The sequence below is a fragment of the Leucoraja erinacea genome, chromosome 9 (genome assembly GCF_028641065.1).
Source record: "Leucoraja erinacea ecotype New England chromosome 9, Leri_hhj_1, whole genome shotgun sequence".
Classification (NCBI taxonomy): Eukaryota; Metazoa; Chordata; class Chondrichthyes; order Rajiformes; family Rajidae; genus Leucoraja; species Leucoraja erinaceus.
This window is the reverse complement of record NC_073385.1, coordinates 63,081,254-63,105,279: the sequence shown is the minus strand read 5'-3', so window position 1 is coordinate 63,105,279 and position 24,026 is coordinate 63,081,254. Positions and strand designations below refer to the sequence as shown.

At 43.8% G+C, this 24,026-nt stretch overlaps 1 protein-coding gene across 8 annotated transcripts in view; it reads left to right on the top strand.

Moving 5' to 3' along the window:
- Positions 1 to 24,026, top strand: part of LOC129700482 (MAX gene-associated protein-like) — a 196,367-nt gene that overhangs the window by 31,668 nt on the left and 140,673 nt on the right. For 7 of the 8 annotated variants that reach the window (XM_055640999.1, XM_055640996.1, XM_055641000.1 and 4 more), the window contains one exon: positions 17,861 to 18,034. The exons of the other annotated variant lie outside the window; for it this stretch is intronic. In XM_055640999.1, coding sequence (XP_055496974.1) covers positions 17,861 to 18,034 — 174 coding nt within the window. The remainder of the gene's footprint in view (positions 1 to 17,860; positions 18,035 to 24,026) is intronic. 8 annotated transcript variants of the gene reach the window in all.

Here is a 24,026-nt window from a genome sequence, read left to right as displayed (position 1 = left end):
ACATAGTATACAGTGATAATTTCGAATGGGGGACCAGGACGACCATCCACATGTCCTCCAGGAATGGTCTGGCAATGTCTATGTGGATGCGCTGCAATGGTTGGTCGAGGACGGGTCATGTGGCGGTCTTTGCCCGCGGATTTGGCACTGTTTTGGCACATGGTGTGCAGTCCTTGCAGTGGTCGGCTAATATCGGTCTTGATATTCGGCCACCACACATGCATTCCGATGTGTGGCCTGTACAACATTTTCAGAATTTGCGATCGCAGTTCCGTCGGAATGATCACTTGACAATCGTGGAGCAGAATGCCATCCTTTGAGGAGATTTCCGTTTGGGCATTGTGGAATGAGTGGAATTCCTTGTCCAGCTTAGACCTTTTCGGCCACCCCTGAGTGACAAAATGTCATACCTTCGACAAAATGGGGTCTGTGCTCATGTAGTTGGCGACCGTCCTTGCGGAGATGGGGAAATCGCCGATGATCCGCGTGTTGAGCAAGTTCACGTCCATCTCAATTTGCATAATTGCCTCCTCTTTATCAAATGTCAGGTTGCGTCCAATCGGTAGACGAGACAGTGCTTCTGCATTGGCATGCTCGACAGGCTGTCGGCAAATTATGGTGCAATGATATCCCATCATGATCAGGGCCCGACGTTGTAGACGCTGCAACATCATGACAGGCAAACCTTTCTCCGGACTGAAAATAGTCAGCAGCGGCTTATGGTCAGTGATGAGCAGGAAATGTCGCCCACTTAAATATTGGTGGAACATCCGGACACCAAACACGACCGCCAGTGCTTCTTTCTCCACTTGTCTAGTTTTTCTCAGCGGTTGTCAGCGTTTTGGATGCAAACGCGATTGGTTCTTCCTTGCCGTTCGGTGCTGTTTGTGAGATCACAGCTCCAAGACCATATGGCGATGCATCGGTGGCCAGCGAGATCGGCTTCGATGGGTCATGGTGGACCAAATTCTGGGCGAGCATCTACTTCAACCTGGTGAATGTATGGGCACACTCTTTGGACAAAAGTGCCATTCGATGTCCTGTTTTCGCAGGTTGTTCATTGGTGCGCCCAAAGTCTAAAGTGTCGGTACGATCTTGCCACAATAGGTCACCTTGCCAATTAAGCTTTCAAGCCGTTTCACATTTTAGGCCATCGGTAATTTCACAAGTGGCTGAAGCCATCGGAAGAAAGAGTGGCGTCCAATCTTTCTTCCGATGGCTTCAGACCACTTGCCGAAATCACATGTCCAAGTTATGTGACCTGTTGTTGGAAGAATGCACACTTGTCCATGCGCCATTTCATGCCGTAGTTGTTGAATGCCGTGATGACCTGTTTTAGATTCTGCAGGTGTTCTTCCTCTGTCCGGTCACTCGCATGTCATCCAGGTAGGCGGATACATACGGAGCCCAGCAAACAGATTGTTGACCAGTTTCTGGAAGATGACAATCGGTTGTAGCTGAACAGTACCTTGTGCGTGTTTTTTGTCTCGTTGTCCAGTTCCACTTGGAGATATATGTCGGACATGTCCAATTTCAAGAAGTACTGTACTCCTTGCAGCTTGACGAACAGCTCGTCCACTCTTGGTATGGGGTGTTGATCAATGTGCAATTGAGGGTTTACAATCGCTTTGTAATCGCTATAGTTGCGCACCTTGCCGCAAAGCTTCTGAACACCAACTATGGGTGTTCTGAATGGTGATAATTCCCATTTCTTCAAAACGGCAGAGTTCCTTGTCGACTGCGACCATTCAACTGAACAGAACTGGTCTTGGTTTGAAGAACTTAGGGAAGGCATCTTCTTTGAGTATGAGCTGTGCCTTTATCTTTGTGCAATACCCGAGTCCAGGTGCGAAAACGGCCGGAAACTGGTCAAGAACCTTCTGCAGGTTGTTCTTGCACTTGCTGACCATGTTGCAATCCGTGGTCGATGACAATGCCATTGTTGATCCATCGTAGATCAAGGCATTCATAGAAACATAGAAAATAGGTGCAGGAGTGGGCCTACGGAAGGCAGGCACCTCCCATACCTGCCTTCTCTCCATACCCCCTGATCCCTTTAGCCACAAGGGCCACATCTAACTCCCTCTTAAATATAGCAAATGAACTGGCCTTAACTACATTCCTGTGGCAGAGAATTCCAGAAATTCACCACTCTCTGTATTAAAATTGTTTTTCTCATCTCAGTCCTAAAAGATTTCCCCCTTATCTTCCTGCATCTAGCCTGTCCAACCATGTCAAGCTTGAAAGCATGGATCCAGTCGATGGCGCACAGGGATGTACCTTCTTTGCCAACGACGATCAGCGGCAACATCTGTGTTATACCATTACAGGAAACGGCGACAGTGCATTTGCTTTTCGTGGGTATGGGCTCTCGTCCGTATCCGAAAAGGCGGATGTCGGTCGGTTTCAATTTCGGCGATCCGATGCTCTTCCAGATGTCCTGACCCTCTAGCGATACAGCTGCACCAGTGTCCACCTGGAACTTTAGATCGACGTTCGAGACCCGCAGCAAAATCCTCGGCTTGTCGGTGATCGTAGACACACTGAGCACTTCAATCGAAATGGTCTCCGTGATTTGATCGACTATGTTTTGCGCTTTCTTGGTCTTTCTCAGCTTTCCTGTGGATTGACACTGCCTGGAGATGAGCTTTTTGCTAACAGGCATAACAAACGGGCTCGATATACGGGCACTCGTGATGATGGGCAATCGAGCCGCATCGGTAGCAGGGTTTTGATCCTGTTGGGTGCGATGGAAGATTGGGGCCTTGGGCTAGTATGAAGATATGGGGATGGGATTGAGAATGCCAATAGTATTGGGGGAAGGGGGAGGGCAGCGACGACATGGGGTGATAGTGGATGTGTAGGCGAGCATAAGTGTAAATAGTTTACTTGCATATCATCCACTGCAGGAGTAATACAGAATTGCACCTGGACACATTCTACAGGCTCCACCACAATGTGGCAATTGGTATATTGTAGGAATGTTTTCACCTTGTGTGGCTAAAATGCAGAAAACATGTCTTGCTCATGAAGGTGACCAGCTTCAGGAAGCGTCTCACTGAATTGTTATTGTGGTGATGCAAATTGACTTGGTAATTACTTTATTTTGTAAGTGGAAAAATCCATTTGCAGCTCGCAATGCTGAATGAAATAATGCTACGCAATCAAGTTGCCAGGCATTAAAGTGTTCACAAAAACACTCCTTTTCTCTATGCCCCTAATAATACATAATGGTAGTGTGAAGCATTTTGCTAACTTTTTCAAAATCGGATGTATACAATTTGCAATTCTGATTTATTTTCAGTTTCCAACATTGTAGGTATTGGCATAATCTGGAATTCCTCCATAAACTTCAGTGACTCTGAGCCTTTGTCTCCTTTGAGCTGCTCCGAAAAACCACTGTGTGACCAAATGTTCAGTTTTCTATCCTCGCTTGGTTCCATGTCAAATTCTGTCATGTACTCCTGTGGAACATCGTCAAATGATTTTACCAGTTTAAGAGACCTGTAATGCATTTCTGGTTTTTTTTCACAATAGGTGCAGGAGTAGGCCATTCGGCCCTTCCAGCCATTCAATGTAATCATGACTGATCATTCCCAATTAGTACCCCATTCCTGCCTTCTCCCCATATTCCCTGACTTCGCTATCTTTAAGAGCCCTATCAAGCTCTCTGTTGAAAGTATCCAGAGAACCGGCCTCCTCCGCCGTCAGGGGCGGAGAATTCCACAGACTCACAACTCTCTGTGTGAAAAAGTGTTTCCTCATCTCCCTTCTAAATGCCTTGCCCCTTATTCTTAAACTGTGGCTCCTGGTTCTGGTCTCCCCCAACATTGGGAACATGTTTCCTGCCTCTAGCGTGTTCAAACACTTAATAATCTTAGATGTTCCAATAAGATGCCCTCTCATCCTAAATTCCAGAGTATACAAGCCCAGCTGCTCCATTCAGCAGATGACAGTCCCACAATCCCAGGAATTAACCTTGTGAACCTATGATGCACTCCCTCAATAGCAATAATGTCCTTATTTCAATTATGGGACCAAAACTGCACACAATACTCCAGGTATGGTCTCACTAGGGCCCTATACAACTGAAGAAGGACCTCTTTGCTCCTATAAACAACTTCTCTTGTTATGAAGGCCAACATGCCATTCACGTTCTTCACAGCCTGCTGTACCTGCATGCTTACTTTCATTGACTGATGAACAAGGACCCCCGGATCCTGTTGTACTTCCCCTTTGCTCAATTTGACACCATTTAGATAATCTGCCTTCCTGTTTTTGCTACCAAAGTGAATAGCCTCACATGTATCCACATTAAACTGCATCTGCCTTGCATCTGCCCACTAACCCAACCTGTCACCCTGCATTCCCATAGCATCCTCCTTACAATTCACACTGTCACCCAGCTTGTTTTTCTTTAAAACAAAGAGTAGATTATTTTCTTGTATAAGAAATGCATCAATTGTCACTGTATCAGCATTTCACCTGCGTCTTCCAATCAGAAAAATGGCAGTCAATTGTTGCTTGCTGGGGTGGAGTTCATTTCTCATCAAATTTGTCATTCTCCCTTGGATTTTAAGGAACTTTACTTTTGTGAATAGCTGTCATGTGAGACCTTATCAAAGGCCTTGCTAAAAATCAATGTACCTGACTGCAAACACATTACACTCAATGATCCGCTTTGTTAAAACCTCAAAATATTCAATAAGTTTGACATGAGTTTCAATTATTTTGACATTTCTCTTAATAAATCTAAGATGGCTATCCTTGATTACTTTCCATTCTATTTAAGTGTATATATCATTTTCATAATGGGTGTCAATATTTTTATCACCACCACAATTAAACTAACTCAGTTATTTTCTTTTTCAGTCAACAATACAACATCAGCAGATACTTAATCCCCCAGCCAGGCGGATTAACAATAGCAGTCTTTCCTTCTTTGCTTCATTTAGTAGTCTGGAATGTACTTTGTCTGTGACTAGAAATTTATCAACTTTAAGATATGTTAATCGTTTTACTACTTCCACTTTCTCTGTTAATCTAATCCAATATTAGAGGACATGAGTGAGTATAAGAGTAGGGATGTATTTTTCCTATCATTTAAGAACCTGCTCAGAACATATTTAGAATATTGTGTCGGGGTCTTGTCTTGCTATCTAAAGAAGAACGTACTTGCAATGGGATTTACTGGCAATTAGGGGGTGCAGCAACATGATTAATTCCTAGCATTGTGGATTCATCACAGAAGAGAGGTTAAGCCTATATTTTCAGAATATAGAAGAATGAAGCAATCTTACAGAAAGGTACAAAATTCTTCAGATGGCTGACAGATGTGGGTGGCACAGCCAGTTGAGCTGCTGCATCACAGAGACCAGGGTACAATCCAGACTTTGAGTGCCATCTGTTCTTCCTGTGTCTGCACAGGCTTCCTGTGGGAGCTTCTTTTTCGTTCAGCATTCCAAACACGTGCAGATTAGTAGGTTCATTGACCAGTGACAACTGCCTCTTACTGGATAAATAAGTGGTAGAATCTGAGGGCAGTTGATAAGTATGTGGGGAGAATACAGAATGGGATTAATATAGAATTAGTATTAATGATCGGTGGTAATCGGTGTGGACGGTGAGGCCAAGGGCGTATTTCTGTGGTGTATCTCATCATGACTCAAGAGTAGGTGTAGAGATCTTTATCTTGTCCATCTAGTCTGCCTCCCGTGCACGGACAGGATGTTGAAGGACCACAAGCTGAAGAAAGATGCTGAACATACATCACCCCGAAAAGCCAAGATACCGAACAGACACAACACCGAAAGGACACAAACCCGAACGGACACCATGCTGAAAGGATATTAACCCGAACGGACACTGCGCCGAAAGGGTACGAAGCCAAACGGACACCACGCCGAAAGTACAAGGCACAGAACGGACATGATGTTGAAATGCTGCTGAACGGATATGACGTCTCCAGGGACGGAATTTGTCCGAGACCTTGTCAGCGATTGGTCCAGACCCATGCGTCCATCACACCACTGGCTGGGCGGAGACGTGAGGGTAGGGGGGGAGCTTGAGCTTGCAAATTCGTGGCAGTGACTCCAAGCTGCTGCCATTGCCACAGAGGCTTTTCGACGTAATGTTCATTGCCCGTCAGATTTTAGGCCTATCGAAAAGGAATCAAATATAAATTTATTTGAATCCCTGACATCGAAAAGCTGAAAAACAACTTTGCATATCGATAAGGAAACAAGTATAATTTTGTTTAATCCCTCAGGTAGGGGGTAAATAGGGCTCTTAAAGATAGGAGAGTCAGGGGATATGGGGAGAAGGCAGGAACGGGGTACTAATTGTGGATGATCAGCCATGATCACATTGAATGGCGGTGCTGGCTCAAAGGGCCGAATGGCCCACTCCTGCACCTCTTGTCTTGTCGAAATAGTAATCGACTTATTTACTTTTAATGCCTCTGGTCAGGGGTAAATAGTATACGACTTGTTTATTTTCTGAGAAACCTTTTAGTTTGACCATGGATTTTGTTAAAACAGCACGTGGTGGCAGGAAGCTCCTTCTCAATGGTTACACATGCGTTGTGGACAAAAAGGTTAAATATACCACATACTGGAGGTGTGAGAAACATAAAGAGTTATAGTACAATTAAAACTATAAACAATAATGAATCTGTTTAAGAAAGAACTGCGGATGCTGGAAAATCGAAGGTAGACAAAAATGCTGGAGACACTCAGTAGGTGAGGCAGCATCTATGGAGCGAAGGAATAGCTGATGTTTTGGATTGAGACCCTTCTCAAAGGTTTAAAGGTTCATTTGTTGTCACATACACCAATTGGTATAGTGAAATTCAAATTGCCATTGCAGCACATTAATAAGAATAAAACATAACATAAAGGAACGTTAAACATAAAAACATCCCCCCACAATGGTTCCCACTGTGAGGGAAGGCACAAAGTCCAGTCCCCATCCCCTTTGTCTACCCATAGTCCGTCCTATTGAGGCCTCCGCAGTCGCCGCTACGGGGTCCGATATTTCAGGCCCTTCTCGCCAAGTGATAGTGCTCAGGGGTCGGAAGAACCCTCTCAGCGGCTTGGAACGGCCGCTTCCTTACCGGAGACGCATCGGCTTGTTACATTTTAAAATTGTTAAATTGTTGTACCTAGCTGGGGCTGATGAAGAATTCCGTTGCCTTCAATTTAGCAGAATAGTGAAAGGCAACGGAATTATACAGCCAACCCCAACTCAATTGCCACCGGGCCAACCGATAGCCCCGGACCGACGACACCAGGCCCACAGCCAACGCGGAGAAGAAGCACCAACCCCAGCCCAACCCCACTCCCCGACGGGCTGGGGACCACAAGCGGCCAACCCCTACGGTGCCGGGGAAAGCCGAGCTCCAGCCATACTAACAAGGCACTGCAGCAACTCGGCCTCCCCGCATCGACTGTAAACCTGGCCCGACTCCTCCGACCACCTCTGGACACCAGGGAGAGGATGAGGATGGCCCAGCACCAACTCAACAGACCTGGGCCCGACACCGACCACGGACGAGCATGATCTCGCTCATTCACCAAAGCAATCAAAATGACAAAATAGTCTTAGCTTTTAACAAAGGAAAAATAAATACAAATATTTCCTCGATTGAAAGCATTATTTTCTTACCTGGAAGAATCAAAGCTGGAAAAAACAGAAGAAATAAAGGTCCACTGCTTCACTGCTCCACTCCTTTATAGGGCTGTTTATTTATAGTGACCTTTGACATGGGCATGCGCAGTCGGAATACCAAACTCACTTATCATAGCAGCTTGGAGTCACTGCCACCATTTTACAAATGCAAGCACAGGCTTCCCCCACCCCCCATCCTCCCGTCTCCCTCCGGCCAGTGATGTGATGGACGCAGGGGTCTGGACCAATCGCTGACTAAGTCTCGGACAAATCCCATCCCTGGAGACGTCACGTCCGTTCTGCGGTTTGTCCTATCCTCGTGATGTCCATTTGGCTTCGTATCCTTTCGGCGTGGTGTCCGTTCGGGTTCTTATCCTTTTGGCATCGTGTCTGTTTGGTATCTTTGCTTTTCGGCGTCGTGTCCATTTGATATCTTGGCTTTTCGGCGTCGTGTCCTTCAGGTGTCTTGGCTTTTCGGCGTCATGTCCATTTGGTATCTTGGCTTCAACTTCTTCGCTTCTGCTTCTCATCCTTCGACATTCCGTCCGGGTACCCTTTCCTCCAGTCTTTCCATCCCCGTTGAAAACTTTTATTGCTGTTTATCAACATGAGGACCAAAGACCAATGAAAATTTAAGAAGCCATTATGAGACTGAGAAACAAGGATAAAACTGTTAGAGACATCAGCCAAACCTTAGGCTGACCAAAATCAACTGTTTGGAACATCATTAAGAAGAAAGAGAGCACTGGTGAGCTTACTAATCACAAAGGGACTGTCAGGTCAAGGAAGACCTCCACAGCTGATGACAGAAGAATTATCTCTATAATAAAGGAAAATACCCAAACACCTGTCCAACAGATCAGAAACACTCTTCAGGAGTCAGGTGTGGATTTGTCAATGACCACTGTCTGTAGAAGACTTCATGAACAGAAATTCAGAGGTTACACTGCAAGATGCAAACCACTGGTCAGCCGTAAAAAATAGGATGGCCAGGTTACAGTTTGCCAAGAAGTACTTAAAAGAGCAACCACAGTTCTGGAAAAAGATCTTGTGGACAGTTGAGATGAAGATTGTGATGGCAAGAGGAAAGTATGGAGGCGAGAAGGAACTGCCCAAGATCCAAAGCATACCACCTGATCTATGAAACATGGTGTTTGGGGAGTGATGGTCTGTGCATGGATGGCTGCTCAACATACTGGCTCACTTATCTTCATTGATGATACAACTGTTGTTGGTAGAAGCATAATGAATTCTGAAGTGTATAGACATCCTATCTGCTCATGTTCAAACAGATGCCTCAAATCTCATTGGCTGGCGGTTCATTCTACTGCAAGACAATGATCCCAAACATACTGCTAAAGCAACAAAGGAGTTTATCAAAGCTAAAAGAATGGTCAATCCTTGAGTGGCCAAGTGAATAACCCAATCTGAACCCAATTGAGCATGCCTTTTATATGCTGAAGAGAAAACTGGACTAGCCCCCAAAACAAGCATAAGCTAAAGATGCCTGCAATACAGGCCTGGCAGAGCATCACCAGAGAAGACACCCAGCAATTGGTGATGTCCATGAATTGAAGACTTCAAGCAGTCATTGCATGCAAAGGATATGCAACAAACTACTAAACATGACTATTTACATTTACAAGACATTGCTGTATCCCAAACATTACGAAGCCTCAAAATGGGGGGACTACATCTAAACACTGCTGTAATTTCTACATGGTGAAACCAAAATGGATAAAAAATGGCCTTTATTAAAATCTGACAATGTGTACGTTAACCACATGTGATTTTTTTCTATTACAAATCTCAAATTGTGGAGTACAGAGGCAAATAAATAAATGATGTGTCTTTGTCCCAAAAGTTATGGAGGATAATGTATCTCTTGCTGTCCACTTCTCAGATATTTCTTTCTGCTCCAGAAGTTTCTGACCACTGCTGCGATAGTGATTCCACAGGAAACAAGGGCTGCCTGCGACCTCACTCCCAACCTGATTATTCATTTTGTATGCAATCTAAGCAGTATTGTAATGACAGTTTCTATACCTTCTCAAAGGCCAACTTCGATAGCCATTACTTCTTGTGAATGTGATGGAGCTATAGTTTACGCACTCACTGAACTCTTATGATAGCAAAAACGAATTCTTCAGATGTTGCTTCTTGATTAATTGGCCTTTATTGAAGGAATGCATTACAAAGAAATAACTCTGAACTTTCTGTTCTCAATAGCTGTTGCATTCATGCCATATAAATCATATAAGTGTCTGTCTTCTTATAATAGTGTGGCATCTCGTATATTCATGAGATCGTGTTCGTGAGATCGTGGTAAAAGCTGTTAGCCTTCCAGAGCTGCCAAGTAGTACGGATTTCCCATATTTTGTACGGAAATGTGACAAGAATACGAATGTACGATTTTGAGTTGTTAAATACGGAGTTTTTTAAAGTCCGTATTTAACAATGCAAAATCGACCATAGATAATCATACCGGCTGAGGTGCAGTGGGCAGGTGGGAACGGCCGGGATCGGCCTGACTTCCTGTTTCGTTGGCATGCCACTCGCCAATGGAGGGGTGGCGGCCTAGTGGGGTTGACTTGGGATCTTGCTGCTTGGAAAATGCAGGGATGTGGGGGGGTCATGCGGTACCTCTGGAGATTGTAACTGATTAAATCAGTTGATTTGGGTTTCAAGATGTGGATGAATGTTTTTGTGGCCGTTGGTCTGCTGCGGTGCTTGGGGTTGGTGGGTTGGGGTCTCTCGTTCTCTCCCTCTCCTTCTCCATTCCCTCCCTCCCTCTCACCCCCTCCCCCTCCCTCCCCTGCTCTCACTCCCTCTCTCGCTGTGTCTCTCTCTCGCTCTCTCTCTCTCCCTTTCGCCTCGGCATTCCAGGAATCATTTGCCGTTTTGCAGAGACGGCTGCATCTGCATTCCTTCCTGTTGTGGGGGTGCCCTGGCCCAGGGCGGCTCCTGGTCCGTTCCCTCCACGGGTGCCGCCTGGCCTGCTGAGTTCCTCCAGCACTCTGTGTTTTTTGTTTGACTCGGGACACTGAGGCTGGGGTGGCTCAGCGGCTTGAGGGAGTGGGTGGCGTTTGGGGTCGAGACCCTTTTTCAGCCAATCACAAGTACTCTCACCGACGAGAGTTCAGTTCAGTCAGGGGAGGGGACTTGACCTAAAACATCACTCATCCCTTCCCTCCAGAGTCGCTGCCTGTCCTGCTGAGTTACTCCAGCTTTATGTCTATCTTCAATTTCAGAATTAAATAAAAAACACAGTGCTCAGCGGGCTAGACTGCATCTGTGAAGGGAATGGATTAGGAGTTGTTTCTTCCAGGGTTCTTCTTCAATAAGAAGGAACTGCAGATCGGGCATGATATTCTTCCGATTTAAATCGTAATTCCGATTTTTTTGTTTTCGTATTTGTCAATTTATTGTGCCCGATTATTTGGCGGCCACTGTCTCTAAGGGGGTTGCGTCCAATCATCGACCAGCTTCCTTTAAAATTTCCTGTCCAATCAACAAATTGGTCTCCTCCCGTCCAATCAGCCGCTGTCTCCAAGGGCATTGTGTCCAATCACATAATGCGCTGGTCACTCGGCGGCCAATCAGACGCAACCTCCGAGGGGCATTGCGACCAATCACCGACCAGTTTCCCTTACTGAAGCAGACGAAGGCTGCAGCCAACAGAGAGAGAGAGTTGCGAGAAAGCAACTATGACATATAATACACAATAAACTATTACAAATACACAATAAACAAGTTATACATTCTTGTACTCTGACATGGGTATGACCACATATTAAAAAAAAAAAAATTCAGCAAAATAACACAGCGTAAAAATACTGATTTTCACAGCAAAAATACTGATTTTCAGGTACTGGAATACCGAAATGCTCTGACAAAACTTGGCAGCACTGGCCTTTACATCCCTCAAGACTGACTAGTACATCAAATCTATGAGTGTGCTAGTCTCCTCCAAAGTAGACATATCCCTCTACGTATCAAATCTCGCCTGCAAAAGTACAGACAGATTAAAACTAAAAATATTAAACATGGCTATTATACACTGACAAGCTTAATGGCTCCTACATACTGGCCCCTAATTGTTCTATGTATATAACAAAGCAATTACCAATAAACATTAAAACAAAAAGGAGCTATAAAAGCTTACATACATAAAAGACAAAAGTAATATGAACTATCTATTAACATTCAGACTTATTTAGCGATTCTTTTATCTTCAACTTTGCCTTCTAGAAGCAGACATATCTTGGTTATAGGTCTTACCAAGGTGTTCTTCTTTGTCTGGTCATGCCATATGCACCAAACCTTTAACGTCTGGCATGATATCCAGTATCCTTCCCATTAACAAAGAACCTCATGGTGCAGTGGAATCAACCACCAAAACGATATCACCTGGAATAAAATGTCTTCTTACTCTCAACCATCGTCGTCATTCTTGGATTAGAGGCAAGTATTCTTGTGTCCTCTTTCCAAAAAAGATCTGCCATATATTGTACCTGTCTCCATCTGCATCTAATATACAAATCTTCCTTCACAAAGAGCCCAGGTGGTAGTATTGGATTGGTTTTCAAAAGAAGAATGTGATTTGGTGTAAGTGCTTGCAGGTCACTCGGATCATCAGGACTCTTGGTAATGGGTCGATCATTTAAGATTGGTTCAATTTCACAAAATAGAGTTTGCAATCCTTCATCGTCCAGAACAGTGATTGAGAACAAAGCGTAGCACATTTCAAACCATGCTGATCAATCGTTCCCAAACACCAACGTGATGGGATGCTGCAGGAGGATTACAATTCCATTCTATCCCTTTCTTATGCAAAACACTGGATCTTATTCTGATTTAAGCCTTTAAGTGCTTCTCTCAATTATCTTTCTGCTTCAACAAAATTCGTACCATTATCTGATCTTAATGATGAAACTTGACCACATCGACAGATAAACCTTCGTAATGTATGAATACAGGAGTCTGTGTATGCAGCTTCAAGATGTACTGTTCTGCTTGCCATGCAAGTTAAGATTACACCATACCTTATCACAAGACTTTGTCCTCTCTCAACTTCTATAGTACCAAAGTAATCTACTATATCTGTGAATAAAGGTTTGTCAGGTAAAATTCTCTCCAGAGGCAAGTATGCCATTTTCTGTTCTCCAACCTTTCCATGCTGTCGCCTACACACAGTATAATTTTTTATTATCTTTCTTGCAGCAGAGTTAGATTTGATAATCCAATATTTCTTATGAAGTTGCAACAGCGTGTGATTTTCTTCCTCCATGTCCGATCTGTTCATGGATATGTCGTAACAGTAACATTGAAATATGAAAGTCCTTCGAGAGAATAATAGGATGCTTAGCCTCTTCAGGCATTGCTAGTCTATTCAGGCAACCGCCTACACTCCGAAGTCCTTCTTCCAATACCGGATCAAGCTTGTACAAATGATTGCTTCTTTTGAAACCATGAACACCAGCTTCCAACGTTGATATCTCTTCTTTGTATCTTTGTCTTTTCTGCTCTGAGAAGATCATCAATATATAAACCCTATACGTGGTACAATGCCTTAGTCTTTTCTGCCCTGAGAAGATCATCAATATATAAACCCTATACGTGGTACAATGCCTTAAAGACTTGCATCTTCTTTTCAACCTTTTCTCTTAGTTTATCAGGATCCTTTTCAAAGATACCATCAGTAATCTTTCTTTTTAGAACAAACAGCTATAACCTTGTTTTGGCTTTAAGAAACCAAGCCACCACAGTCATCAACTTATTCCATGATGAAAAATGGGTAATTAAATCGTTTGTTGAGTCCGATGAATCCTCAACAATAACATTCACTGTGATTTCCGGATCATTAGCAGATTTCAAATCCCAATTCAAGCTTTGGCCATTCCCTGTCTGGCTTACAAAAAACTCTGGTCCTTTGATCCATCTCTTATTGCTTAAGAAGCGGTCTGCTGTTTGTCCTCTGGAAGCTTCATCCGCAAGATTTTCCTTTGTGTTGTGTCCTTACATAAGAGATTCTGTTTCCTACAAATGTTTGTTTGTTTTCGTTGTTGAAGTACTTAAGCACTGTAGTTCTATCAATCCAGAAGATAGATTCGTCCTGCTGAAGCTGCAGTTCTTTCCGTAGCATTATGTCAATTTTAACAGCTAAGACTGCGGCTTTAAGCTCCATTCTAGGAATCGTCATTTGCTTCAATGATGCTACTCTGACCTTTCCCATTATGAATGCAACATGTACTTTGTTGTTATCATTTTCCAGTCTTAGATATGAAATAGTACCGTAGCCACTTTCACTTGCATCCGAGTAGTGATGCAACTGTGCATATCTGATTTGACCAGTTTGTAGGCTTCATGCATCAGTCCACCTTGAATTGGGAGATCTTGTTGAGATCCGCTAACCACTCTGCCCATCGCTGAGAGAAGGTTTGCGTTATATTCTCATCCCATCCAAGTTTTCCTACAGAGATCCTGCAAAATAAACTTGGCTGGCAGTGTAAATGGTGCAAGAAATCCTAAAGGGCCGTAAACAGAATCAATCATGGATAGGATATCCCTTCTTGTACATGATCGCTCTTGAATTGAGATTCTGAACTTGAACACATCTGTTTCAACACATCAGTGCAGTCCCAGTGCTCTTTCTATTGGCAGATTGTCTTTGTCCAAATCCAACTTTAGATTAGATTAGATTAGATTATATTAGATTCCTTTATTTGTCATTCAGAACTTTTGGTCTGAACGAAATTTTGTTGCCTGCAGTCATACATATAATAATAAATAACAAAACACACAATAAACACAAATTAACATCCACCACAGTGAGTTCACCAGGCACCTCCTCACTGTGATGGATGCAAAAGTATTAAAGTCTCTGTCTCTTCCCTCCTTATTCTCCCTCTGCGCTGAGGCGATCCAGGCCTCTGATGTTGTTACCCCACCGGGTCCCGTGGCTCAACCGAGCTCCGCGAACGGGCCGGTTCAAGCTCCGCGGCCTGGGGTGGTCGAAGCTGCCGAAGATGCCGCCCTCCAGTCCAGCAGACGCAGCTGTTGCCGCGGGAGCTCCGTTAAAACAGGTCACCAACCTGTGACCTGCGAGCTCCCGATGATGTCGTCCACTCGCCACGTCAGCCACCGGAACGCCGCCTCAGCCCCGAGTCAGCCCCTGGTCTCCTTGGCGCTGTTATCTAATGGAATGCTTTCCAACACAACACGGCTGTTGCTGATCCACTCTGATAGAATGAATCCTTTCTTATTGCAGAGGGAAGTCAGATGTTTTACCATTTGAATTGCTTCCTCTTCGGAAGACATCGATTTTAAACAATCATCCACATAGATGTTCTTTACTGTGTTTGTCACCTCTTCTGGAAAGTGAGCTTTATTCTCCTTGACAGTCTTCCTTAATGCAAAGTTTGCATAACTTGGTGATGACACTGCTCCAAAGACGTACCTTCATCCAGTATTCAACAAGATTCTGTGGTGCATCACCATCAGGCCACCGTAGGAATCGCAAATAGTCAATTTACTTTTCTGGTACATTGACATGATGAAACAGTGCCATCAAAGCAACTGGTTCTTGTCTGAATTTAATGAGAACACCAATGAGTGAATTGGTAAGGTCTGGACCCTGTAGTAGTTACAGTTCAGTGATGTTCCTTTTGAAGACTGTAGCACAGTCAAAGACCACCCCTAAGGCCCCTTTCCTTGAGTGATTCATCCTACGGTGTGGAATATACCAAAGGTCTCCATCACTTCGATTCAGCTGGTCTGTTGGCACCATTTCAGCATAATCATTGGCAATCATTTCCTTTAGGAAAGATGTATATTCATCATGACATTTTGTATTCTTACCAAATTTGCGTTACAAATTCTGGGTGTGCTGCTCTGCAATGCAACAATTATTTGGCAGATTAACACTTTCTTGTTTGAAAGGTAAGTCTAGACAATAGTGTCCTTCTATCATCTGTACTGAGTGACTCATAATTTCCAAGAACTTTATCTCCTCTCTGGACATTTCTGCTGATTCCATGTTGGTTTTTTCATTGAAGTCGTGATAGTATTTTTTGATCAGTAGCTCTTCTAATTTTACAGTAGATATTCGATTGTCAGCAGCAGCAGGGTAGTTATTGTTATTCCTGCCTTTGTTGTTCCTTGTCAAGGAGCCATAGACAACCCATCCGATTAAGGTTCTCACAGCAAATGGTTTGTCCCCTTGACTGCTGACAAACTCTTCAGGTTCCAATGCCTTCAAAGTACTAAGTAGGTCAATACCAGAATTTATTTTAGGTATCTTGACATCCTTCAAGTAAGGCCATTGTTTCAAGTCTTCTTTCTTGGGTATATTAAGATGAGAAACAGGCATGGTCTCATGTGTAAACACATCAGATAGTTGTATAAAATTGTCTTCATCCAGACTAGATATTTCCGTACTTGTGCTGTGATGACAACCGCATCATTTCTCTATATTTATGGCACGCAAGATAATCTTTTCTGCTGCAATGTCCGGCCTTCTCATCAAGCTTTCTGTGCAAAAAGTAGTCGAATTTTCATGATCCAGAAATGCATATGTTTGCAGCACTGTATTCCTTTTGTTGCTCCTTACCTGTACTGGTAAGATGGAGTACCAAGTCCTTCTCATCCTCTTCAAATGATAAAGTCAGATTTTGCAAAATATTTAAATATAATTGAACAATCGAGAGCAAAGTGTTCCCGTTTAAACATGCAAAGGCAGCTTTTTGATGTTAAACATCATGTTAAATGGAATTTAAGCAAGATTTTCTTAGTGGTTTAAAAGAAGTAGAGAAATATGGTTGCTCATCTAAACTTACAGTACAAGAAGTCATCCCTGTTTATCCAGAACTAGTAACATTTGCAGCTCTGGTAGTAACAGCCATACCAGCCACTCAGGTGAGCATGGAGAGACTGTTCTCCACACTGAAAATAATTAAATCAGATGAATGAAATGAAAGAGGATCTGGCAGAATCAATTCTGCTCCTAATGACATTACTAATACATTTTAGGTATGTACTTTTGTAAATACTCTCCTAAAGCTTACCCCCCTCCCCCCCCACCAGTCTAATTCAGTAATAACACTGAATCAAGCACTGGACCAACTAATCTTTATTCTTATAATAAACACAAATTCCCCTATACGATACCTAACTGCCTGGCCAAGCCCTTCAGCCTCATGCAAGCAGACACTGCCCAAAAGGTCATGCAGTCCCAAGCGCCCTTCTAGAAGATCGACACCGATCTAAATGGGGGCTACCTTTTGTAGGTCAACGAACCTTGAGGGGCCGAACTACATAGAGGTGGTTCTCCTTACAATCATTCATACATATCAATTACATCAATACATTATTGACAGTTCCCCAACCCAATTACAGAGAGTCTTATACAATGTTTCTTACCAAAGCTTCTGGAAGGAGGTCAGGTTATCTGAATAATGCAACATTTATCCTGGAACACAAAACAATTCTGCCAGGGTTTAACTCTCTGGCCAATCAACAAACAGCAAGGTAACTGCCTTGCAACATTATTTACATTATTTACAATCCCTTTACTGTAACCCAATCAAACTCATGCATTTGCAATACCTTGGAGTTCCTCTGCAAGATTCTCATATATACTAACAATTGCAAAGATACTTGGACCTTCCTCATCTGAGGTATTGATCTGGGACCTAGACCTCCCGGCACTAGCTAGCAGCCTGTGGCTTCTTATACAGAAAGGGCTAACTGGCCTTGTAAATACATGAATCCTCTGCTTTATTTTGGCTCTATTTTGGCCAGGATTGACACTTTTGTAGCAAACTTAACTACCCATGCATTTAGTTTTAATTTCTATGGCACTTGAGAGTTTTTGTCATAATTTAGCCATTTAGCTCATACCTGTGGCATTAGTTTAATAAATTTAGGAGTAACGTTTTATAATTTTTAGTTAATTCAATGGAATTTAAATTTTGTCATAGTCCTATGTGTATTTTTTTTTCTTTAAGCAGAATGTTTTTGTTCTGTTTTTTAAGAATAAACAATAAAAAAAAGCCACAATAGCAGAGCTACAACCATTAGACTCAAAACTTTAAGGACATGGATTTAAAAGGTAGCTTGATGAATCATGCAGTTCTTATGAAATGCCATCTTGTGTAATTTCACATAGCAGATTTAGAATTATTATACCTAGGGGTCGGAGTCATAGTCGGAAACACAAGAAATCAAGGAGTCGGAGTCGGGAGTTTTGGGTATCGACTCCACAGCCCTGTCCAATACCCAGATGGCCAGATTATCCAACTTGTGCCTCTGCCAAATCCTGGATCAAATCTCCACCAAGAGGTCACTCTTGCTGTACGGAATCCAGGTGAGTCCTGCTTTTGAATCTCAGAGCAGACTTTCAGAAGATTTTATTAGTTTTGTTCATCTTATGCCTCATTGTTCATCAACTGTTTTTGGCTGAATAAAATCTTCATGGAATGAGAAAAATGTGAACTGCCGTTATTTTAATATTACACTGTGTGTACTTGGATTAAACTAAATTTTAGAAGAATGTAATTATCCGACTTTGCAGTTATTTAAGCATTTAACTTCTGCAAATTAATATTTGCTTTAATATTCTGATTAATGTTGCTAATTTTGATCATTCTTTTACATTGAGAAATGTGGCTTGTCTTGAAGGTTTCTAGAGCAGTCATGTTTTGATTAAATGCATGAAAGTATCATAATTTTCATGTCTGTCGCTTGGGAATTTTATCAAAAATGTAAGATATAGAAATGAGTGCTGGTCATGAACCCCTCAAAATTGCTCTACAATTCATTATGGTCAGAGACAATCTTCACCCTGACCTTCACTTTGCTATCAGATTTCTTTCCCTGATTTTCCCAGAGTCCAAAGTGGGATTATTTTCAATTGCTGAATATTGATATATAATAGCCGTCCGAAGGGTGGGGGGGGGGGGGCATTGGGTGTGACTGCACCCCCCTTTCCCCCACCCCTAAGAAAAAATCACAAAAAAAAAAAATCGGGGGAAAAAAAAACAAAAAATCAGAAATAACAAATCAACTTTTCCACTTTGGAAATGGCCAGTTCTCTGTTCTCCCGTCGCCGGGCAAGAGTGGCTGAATCTGAACCCAACGGATGTAACCCCAACACCAGACGCCGCTGCGGCGGAGCCCGCTCCCCTTGCCTCCCTCCGCCGCCGGGCCCAAGCCATCTTCCCCCCACACCACCCCCGCTGACCCCCGCTGGGCCCACGCCACCCCCGCTGGGCTCATGCCACCCCCGCTGGGCTCTTGCCACTCCCGCTGGGCCCATGCCACTCCCGCCACCCCCACAGGGCTCGTGCCACCCCCGCTGGGCCCACGCCACCCCCGCTGGGCTCAGGCCACCCCCGCTGACCCCTGCTGGGCCCTCGCCACCCCTGCTGACCTCCGCTGGGACCACGCCACCCTCACTGACCCCCGCTGGGCCCACGCCACCCCCACTGGGTCCAGACCACCCCCGTGGGGCCCACACCACCCCTGCCTGGCCCACGCCACCCCTGCTGGGCCCACACCACCCCCTCTGGGCCCACGCCACCGTAGCTGGCCCCCGCTGGGCCCACGCCACCCCCCCGCTAGGACCACGCCACCCCACCCCATTGACCCCCGCGGGGCCCACGCCCCCTTCATCCCGCCCGCCCGCATGGCCCGCGCCACTTTCGTCTTCACCCCCTGCCAGAAAGAGAAGGGGTGTGGGAGGGGGAGAGCGAGAGGGGGAGGGGAGAGAGAGAGAGGGGGGGAGGGGGGAGAGAGATGGGGAGGGGAGAGGGGAAAGGGGGATTACCTTTAGTGAGATGGAAAATTAAGGTAGGTATTAGAGCTATTATATTTTCTCCTCCATATGAATAATATTAGACAATATCAAATAATATCAAACAATTGGAACTGCTTTCTTTTCCTTGATATCAATACTGAAAAATATGAATTCCATAGTTTGTGACATAAATACACATGTTAATGGGATCATTATATACAGATTTCAATTTCGAGATCGGGGAGGGTGGGTTGGGGCAAATATGTGTCAAGCCAATAGCCTAATCGTTAAAGAGTTAAAAGATAGCCTAATCGATAAAGAGCTGAGAAGAGGAATCAGAGCAGCCAAGGAAAGGTACTCTGAGAAGTTGAGGAGCAAGTTCTCAGCTAATGAATCTTCTTCAGTTTGAAATGGCATGCAAGAAATCACCAGCTGTAAGAGGAAAGCCCCCCGCTCTTTGGACAATCGTCAGCTGACGAACGACCTGAATGAGTTTTACTGCAGGTTTGAAAATCAGAAACGTAACCCTGGTACCCCTTCCCCAACAATCACAGCCAGATCCCAGTCTGCAAAGAATGACCCTTCCCATTCACCACTTCACACCTACTTAAGGCAAGACTCCAGTATGAAAAGAGTGGACACTTTCCCACCCCAACCAACACTTCACACCCACTCACAGCCTGACCTCAGTCTGCAAAGACTGGGCCCTTCTACACCCACCCCACTCCAATCACCACTTCACACACAATTACTCATTTTTAACCAGACCCTGCCTGCTTCAAAGTATCCACTATTGTCCCTGTACCCCACCTGGCGAATTGATCCAGATCCTGCTGCAATCTTTCACAGCCATCTTCACTATCTGCAAAACCACTCACTTCTGTATCATCAGCAAACTTGCTAATCTTGCCCTGTTCTGTGACGTTTCACAGAGAGCTGGAGTAACTCAGCGGGTCAGGCTGAGTATAGAAGTTGGGAGGTCATGTTGCAGTTGCATAAAAAGTTGGTGAGGCCGCATTCAGTGTATTGTGTTCAGTTCTTGGCACCATGTTATAGGAAATATGTCATCAAACTGGAAAGGATACAGTGAAGATTTATGAGGATGGTGCCAGGACTAGAGAGCCAGAACTATAGGGAGAGGTTGAGTAGGCTGGGACTCTATTTCATGGAGCACAGGAGGATGAGGGATGAACTAATAGAGGTGTATAAATTCATGATTTGAATAGATATGGTTGAGTCTTTTGCCCAGAGTAAGTGAATCGAGGAGCAGAGGACATACGTTTAAGGTGAAGGGCAAAAGATTTAATAGGAATCTGTGGGGTATGTTTTTCACACAAAGGGTGGTAGGTGTATGGAACAAGCTGCCAGAGGAGGTAGTTGAGGCAGGGACTATCGCAACATTTAAGAAACAGTTAGACAGGTACATGGATAGGACAGGTATCAAACGTGGGCAGGTGGGACTAGTGCAGATGGGACATGCTGGGACGAAGGGCCTGTTTCCACACTGTATGACTATATTTCCCTCTCAAACCCATTCTCCTGCCTTCCCCCCATTGCCTCTGACACCCATATCAATCAAGAATCTATCAATCTCCTCCTGAAAAATGTCCATTGACTTGACCTCCACAGCTGTCTGTGGCAATGAATTCCACAGTTCACCACCCTCTGACTTAAGAAATTCCGGCTCATCTCCTTCCTAAAGGAATGTCTTTTAATTCTGAGGCTGTGGCCACTGGTCCTAGACTCTCCCACTAGTGGAAACATCCTCTCGAAATCCACTCCATCCAGGTTTTTACCAGGCTGGGACAGACGGCAACAGCTTCACGCCGTGTCCCAAACCTTGTGTCCTGTCCTGCATCACCCAAGGCAGCAGAGATGTTATAGGAGAGGGCAAGCACCGTAACAAAGTAGCTCACGATGGTTTGGGTAGCATTCAGGAATGTCTATGCACGTCACATCATGAATATTACTGAAGAACGGTCTTGACCCCAAATATAATCTATACTTTTTCTCCAGAGATGCTGCCTGACCCACTGAGTTACTCCAGCACTTTGTGACATGTCACCTATCCATGTTCTCCACAGATGCTGCCTGACTCGCTGAGTTACTCCAGCACTCTGTGAAACGTCGCCTATTCATATTCTCCGCAGATGCTGCCTGACCCACTGAGTTACTCCAGCACTTTGTGACTATTTTCCCTTCACCCATCTGCCCAAGCCCACTCTCCCCCCTACTTTCCTATGTTCCTCTCCACCCATAAACCTCTCTCTGCCTTTACATTTCACTCCTCTTTCAAATCTGCTCTACTTATCTACATGCATTTTTCTTCTTCACTTTTTAGTCATAGAATGACGCAGTGTGGAAACAGGCCCTTCAGCCCCTTGCCCACACCGACCGACATGTCCCATCTAAACTAGTCCCACTCACACACCTTTGGCCCATATCGATCTAAATCTGTCCTATCCATGTACGTGTCCAAATGTCTCTTAAACATTAGGATAGTCCCAGCCTTAACTACCTCCTCAGGCAGCTCGTTACATACACCCAACACCCTTGAAAAAACTACCTCTCAGGTTCATGTTAATTTCTGAAATATTGGTCATAAATTTGGTGCAAAAATGCTCCAAAATAAGGCTCAGAATGCATCAGAGAGCATCTAAAACCCCTGAGCTTCCAGGGCCCTTAAGCGGGCCCTGGACCCTAGCATTGAGGGACTTCACGCTTCGCGCTCGTGCTGTGCGCTGCGCGCACACTATTTGACATTAAGTTTTTTGTAATCCTGTTATGCCACCCCCCTTTTTGAAAAGCTTCGTATGGGCCTGTATATAGTCTTACTGAATATTCACAGTTCCATCAGTGAGAGAACTCTGAAGATTCATGGTCCTCTGAGTAAAGAAACCTCCTCCCTTTTCTCACTGTCCCGTTTCTCGATTTTCTTGCTGAAAAGTAATCTCAAATGAATATCAATTTTTTTATTGAGGATCGTTGTTTTTTACAACCAAGAAATTGAGACTTTACCCTGTTTGGTCACATTGGAAATGTAATATGGTAGTTGTTGCACACAGCTACTGATATTAGGGTCCTTAAAAGTCAAAGATCTAGACACTTGAGTTAATATTTAATCAATTAAATCAGGAATTTGAAAAAAAAAAACTACGATCTATAATAATAACCTTGAAACTTATGACTTTGGGGGAAGACTTCTGCTATCCTTATTTGACCTGGCCTGCATATTTTTACTCCAGTCATTTGCTTTATTTGTTTGCTCCAGAACTACAGTAATGTGGTCGACTTTTAAGTGACCTCTGAAATGGCAGTGCAAGCCATTCAGTTACACCGATTTACCCTTTTTACCACTTGAATGTACATGCAATTAAGGAATTTGCATTGATTTATAATTTGCCAACCGATCCCACATGAGAGTTTAAAAAAAAAAAACAGGCTTGTTCTGGCTTAGTTCTCAGTACCACCCCATTTGATAGCTATTACTGCATCCAGTGGTCTAAGAGTTGAAGTGGCTGTCTTCCACTCTATTATTTGATGCTATGTCTTGGGTAGTAATCCAGGAATTATTTTTCATCTGTTTAATAATGTAGTCTCTGGATTATCAAACTCACTCATTAGTACTCTATTATTCATCTTGCCTCTTTTGGTTCCTTATTTGGGGCATGCTAATTGAATCCTTCACCTTGCGCTCAAAGGTTATTTTCCAGCCTTGATACTATGCATGCAAAAGCAGCATAGCCTTCTGAGTTCCTAATTGTTGTGCGGAGAGCATTAATTATCCCTCATGACTACTTTTATGCCAGCCAGGGATATATTAGCTCCTGCAATTGTTCATTAAATGTTATCATTGTTAGTCCATCTTCAAATTCCATTTTATTAAAGATTGATACTTTTTATGGTCGTTCTATAATGGACCTGTCAGGACAAGATTATTAATTTAATTTTTTACATTGTACAGTGCTCTAATTGTGTTTGCATGTTCCGTACGTGGCTGCGCAACATACTGGGCCTACATGCCTTCTTGTCCACACTTAAGGAATTCTACCCAGGCACTAACTCTAATATTTTTTCTCACTGTTGCAGTGACTTAATTATTTTCTAGCAATACTGTTCCGTCTCCTTTTCAGTTTGACTGTCTGTCCTATTTATTGAATATTATTGAATATTTAACTGCTATCCATGATTACCCTGAAGCTGCAATGCAAACATTATTGTATCCATTTATCCCTATTCTGCACTGTCAATTTGTCCACTTTGTAGCAAATACTTTGCACATTTAGACACAGCACCTTTTTTAAAGGCATCTTAAAGGGGCTGTCCCACTGCGCATTCCTCCATGCGACTCCATACGCCTGTCCCGCGCTACCCACACGCCACTCACACGCTACCAGGTCGAATAAATGGCGCGCAAATGACGGCCAAGTGGGACAGGCCCTTTACAATCTTACCATCTGGTCCGTCATCTTGTGTTCAGTCTAAATGTCATACGAAAGTTAAAGTAAATAGAAATTTGAGATTTACAGATTGTGGTGGATTGTAATTCTAAGAAAAGGGG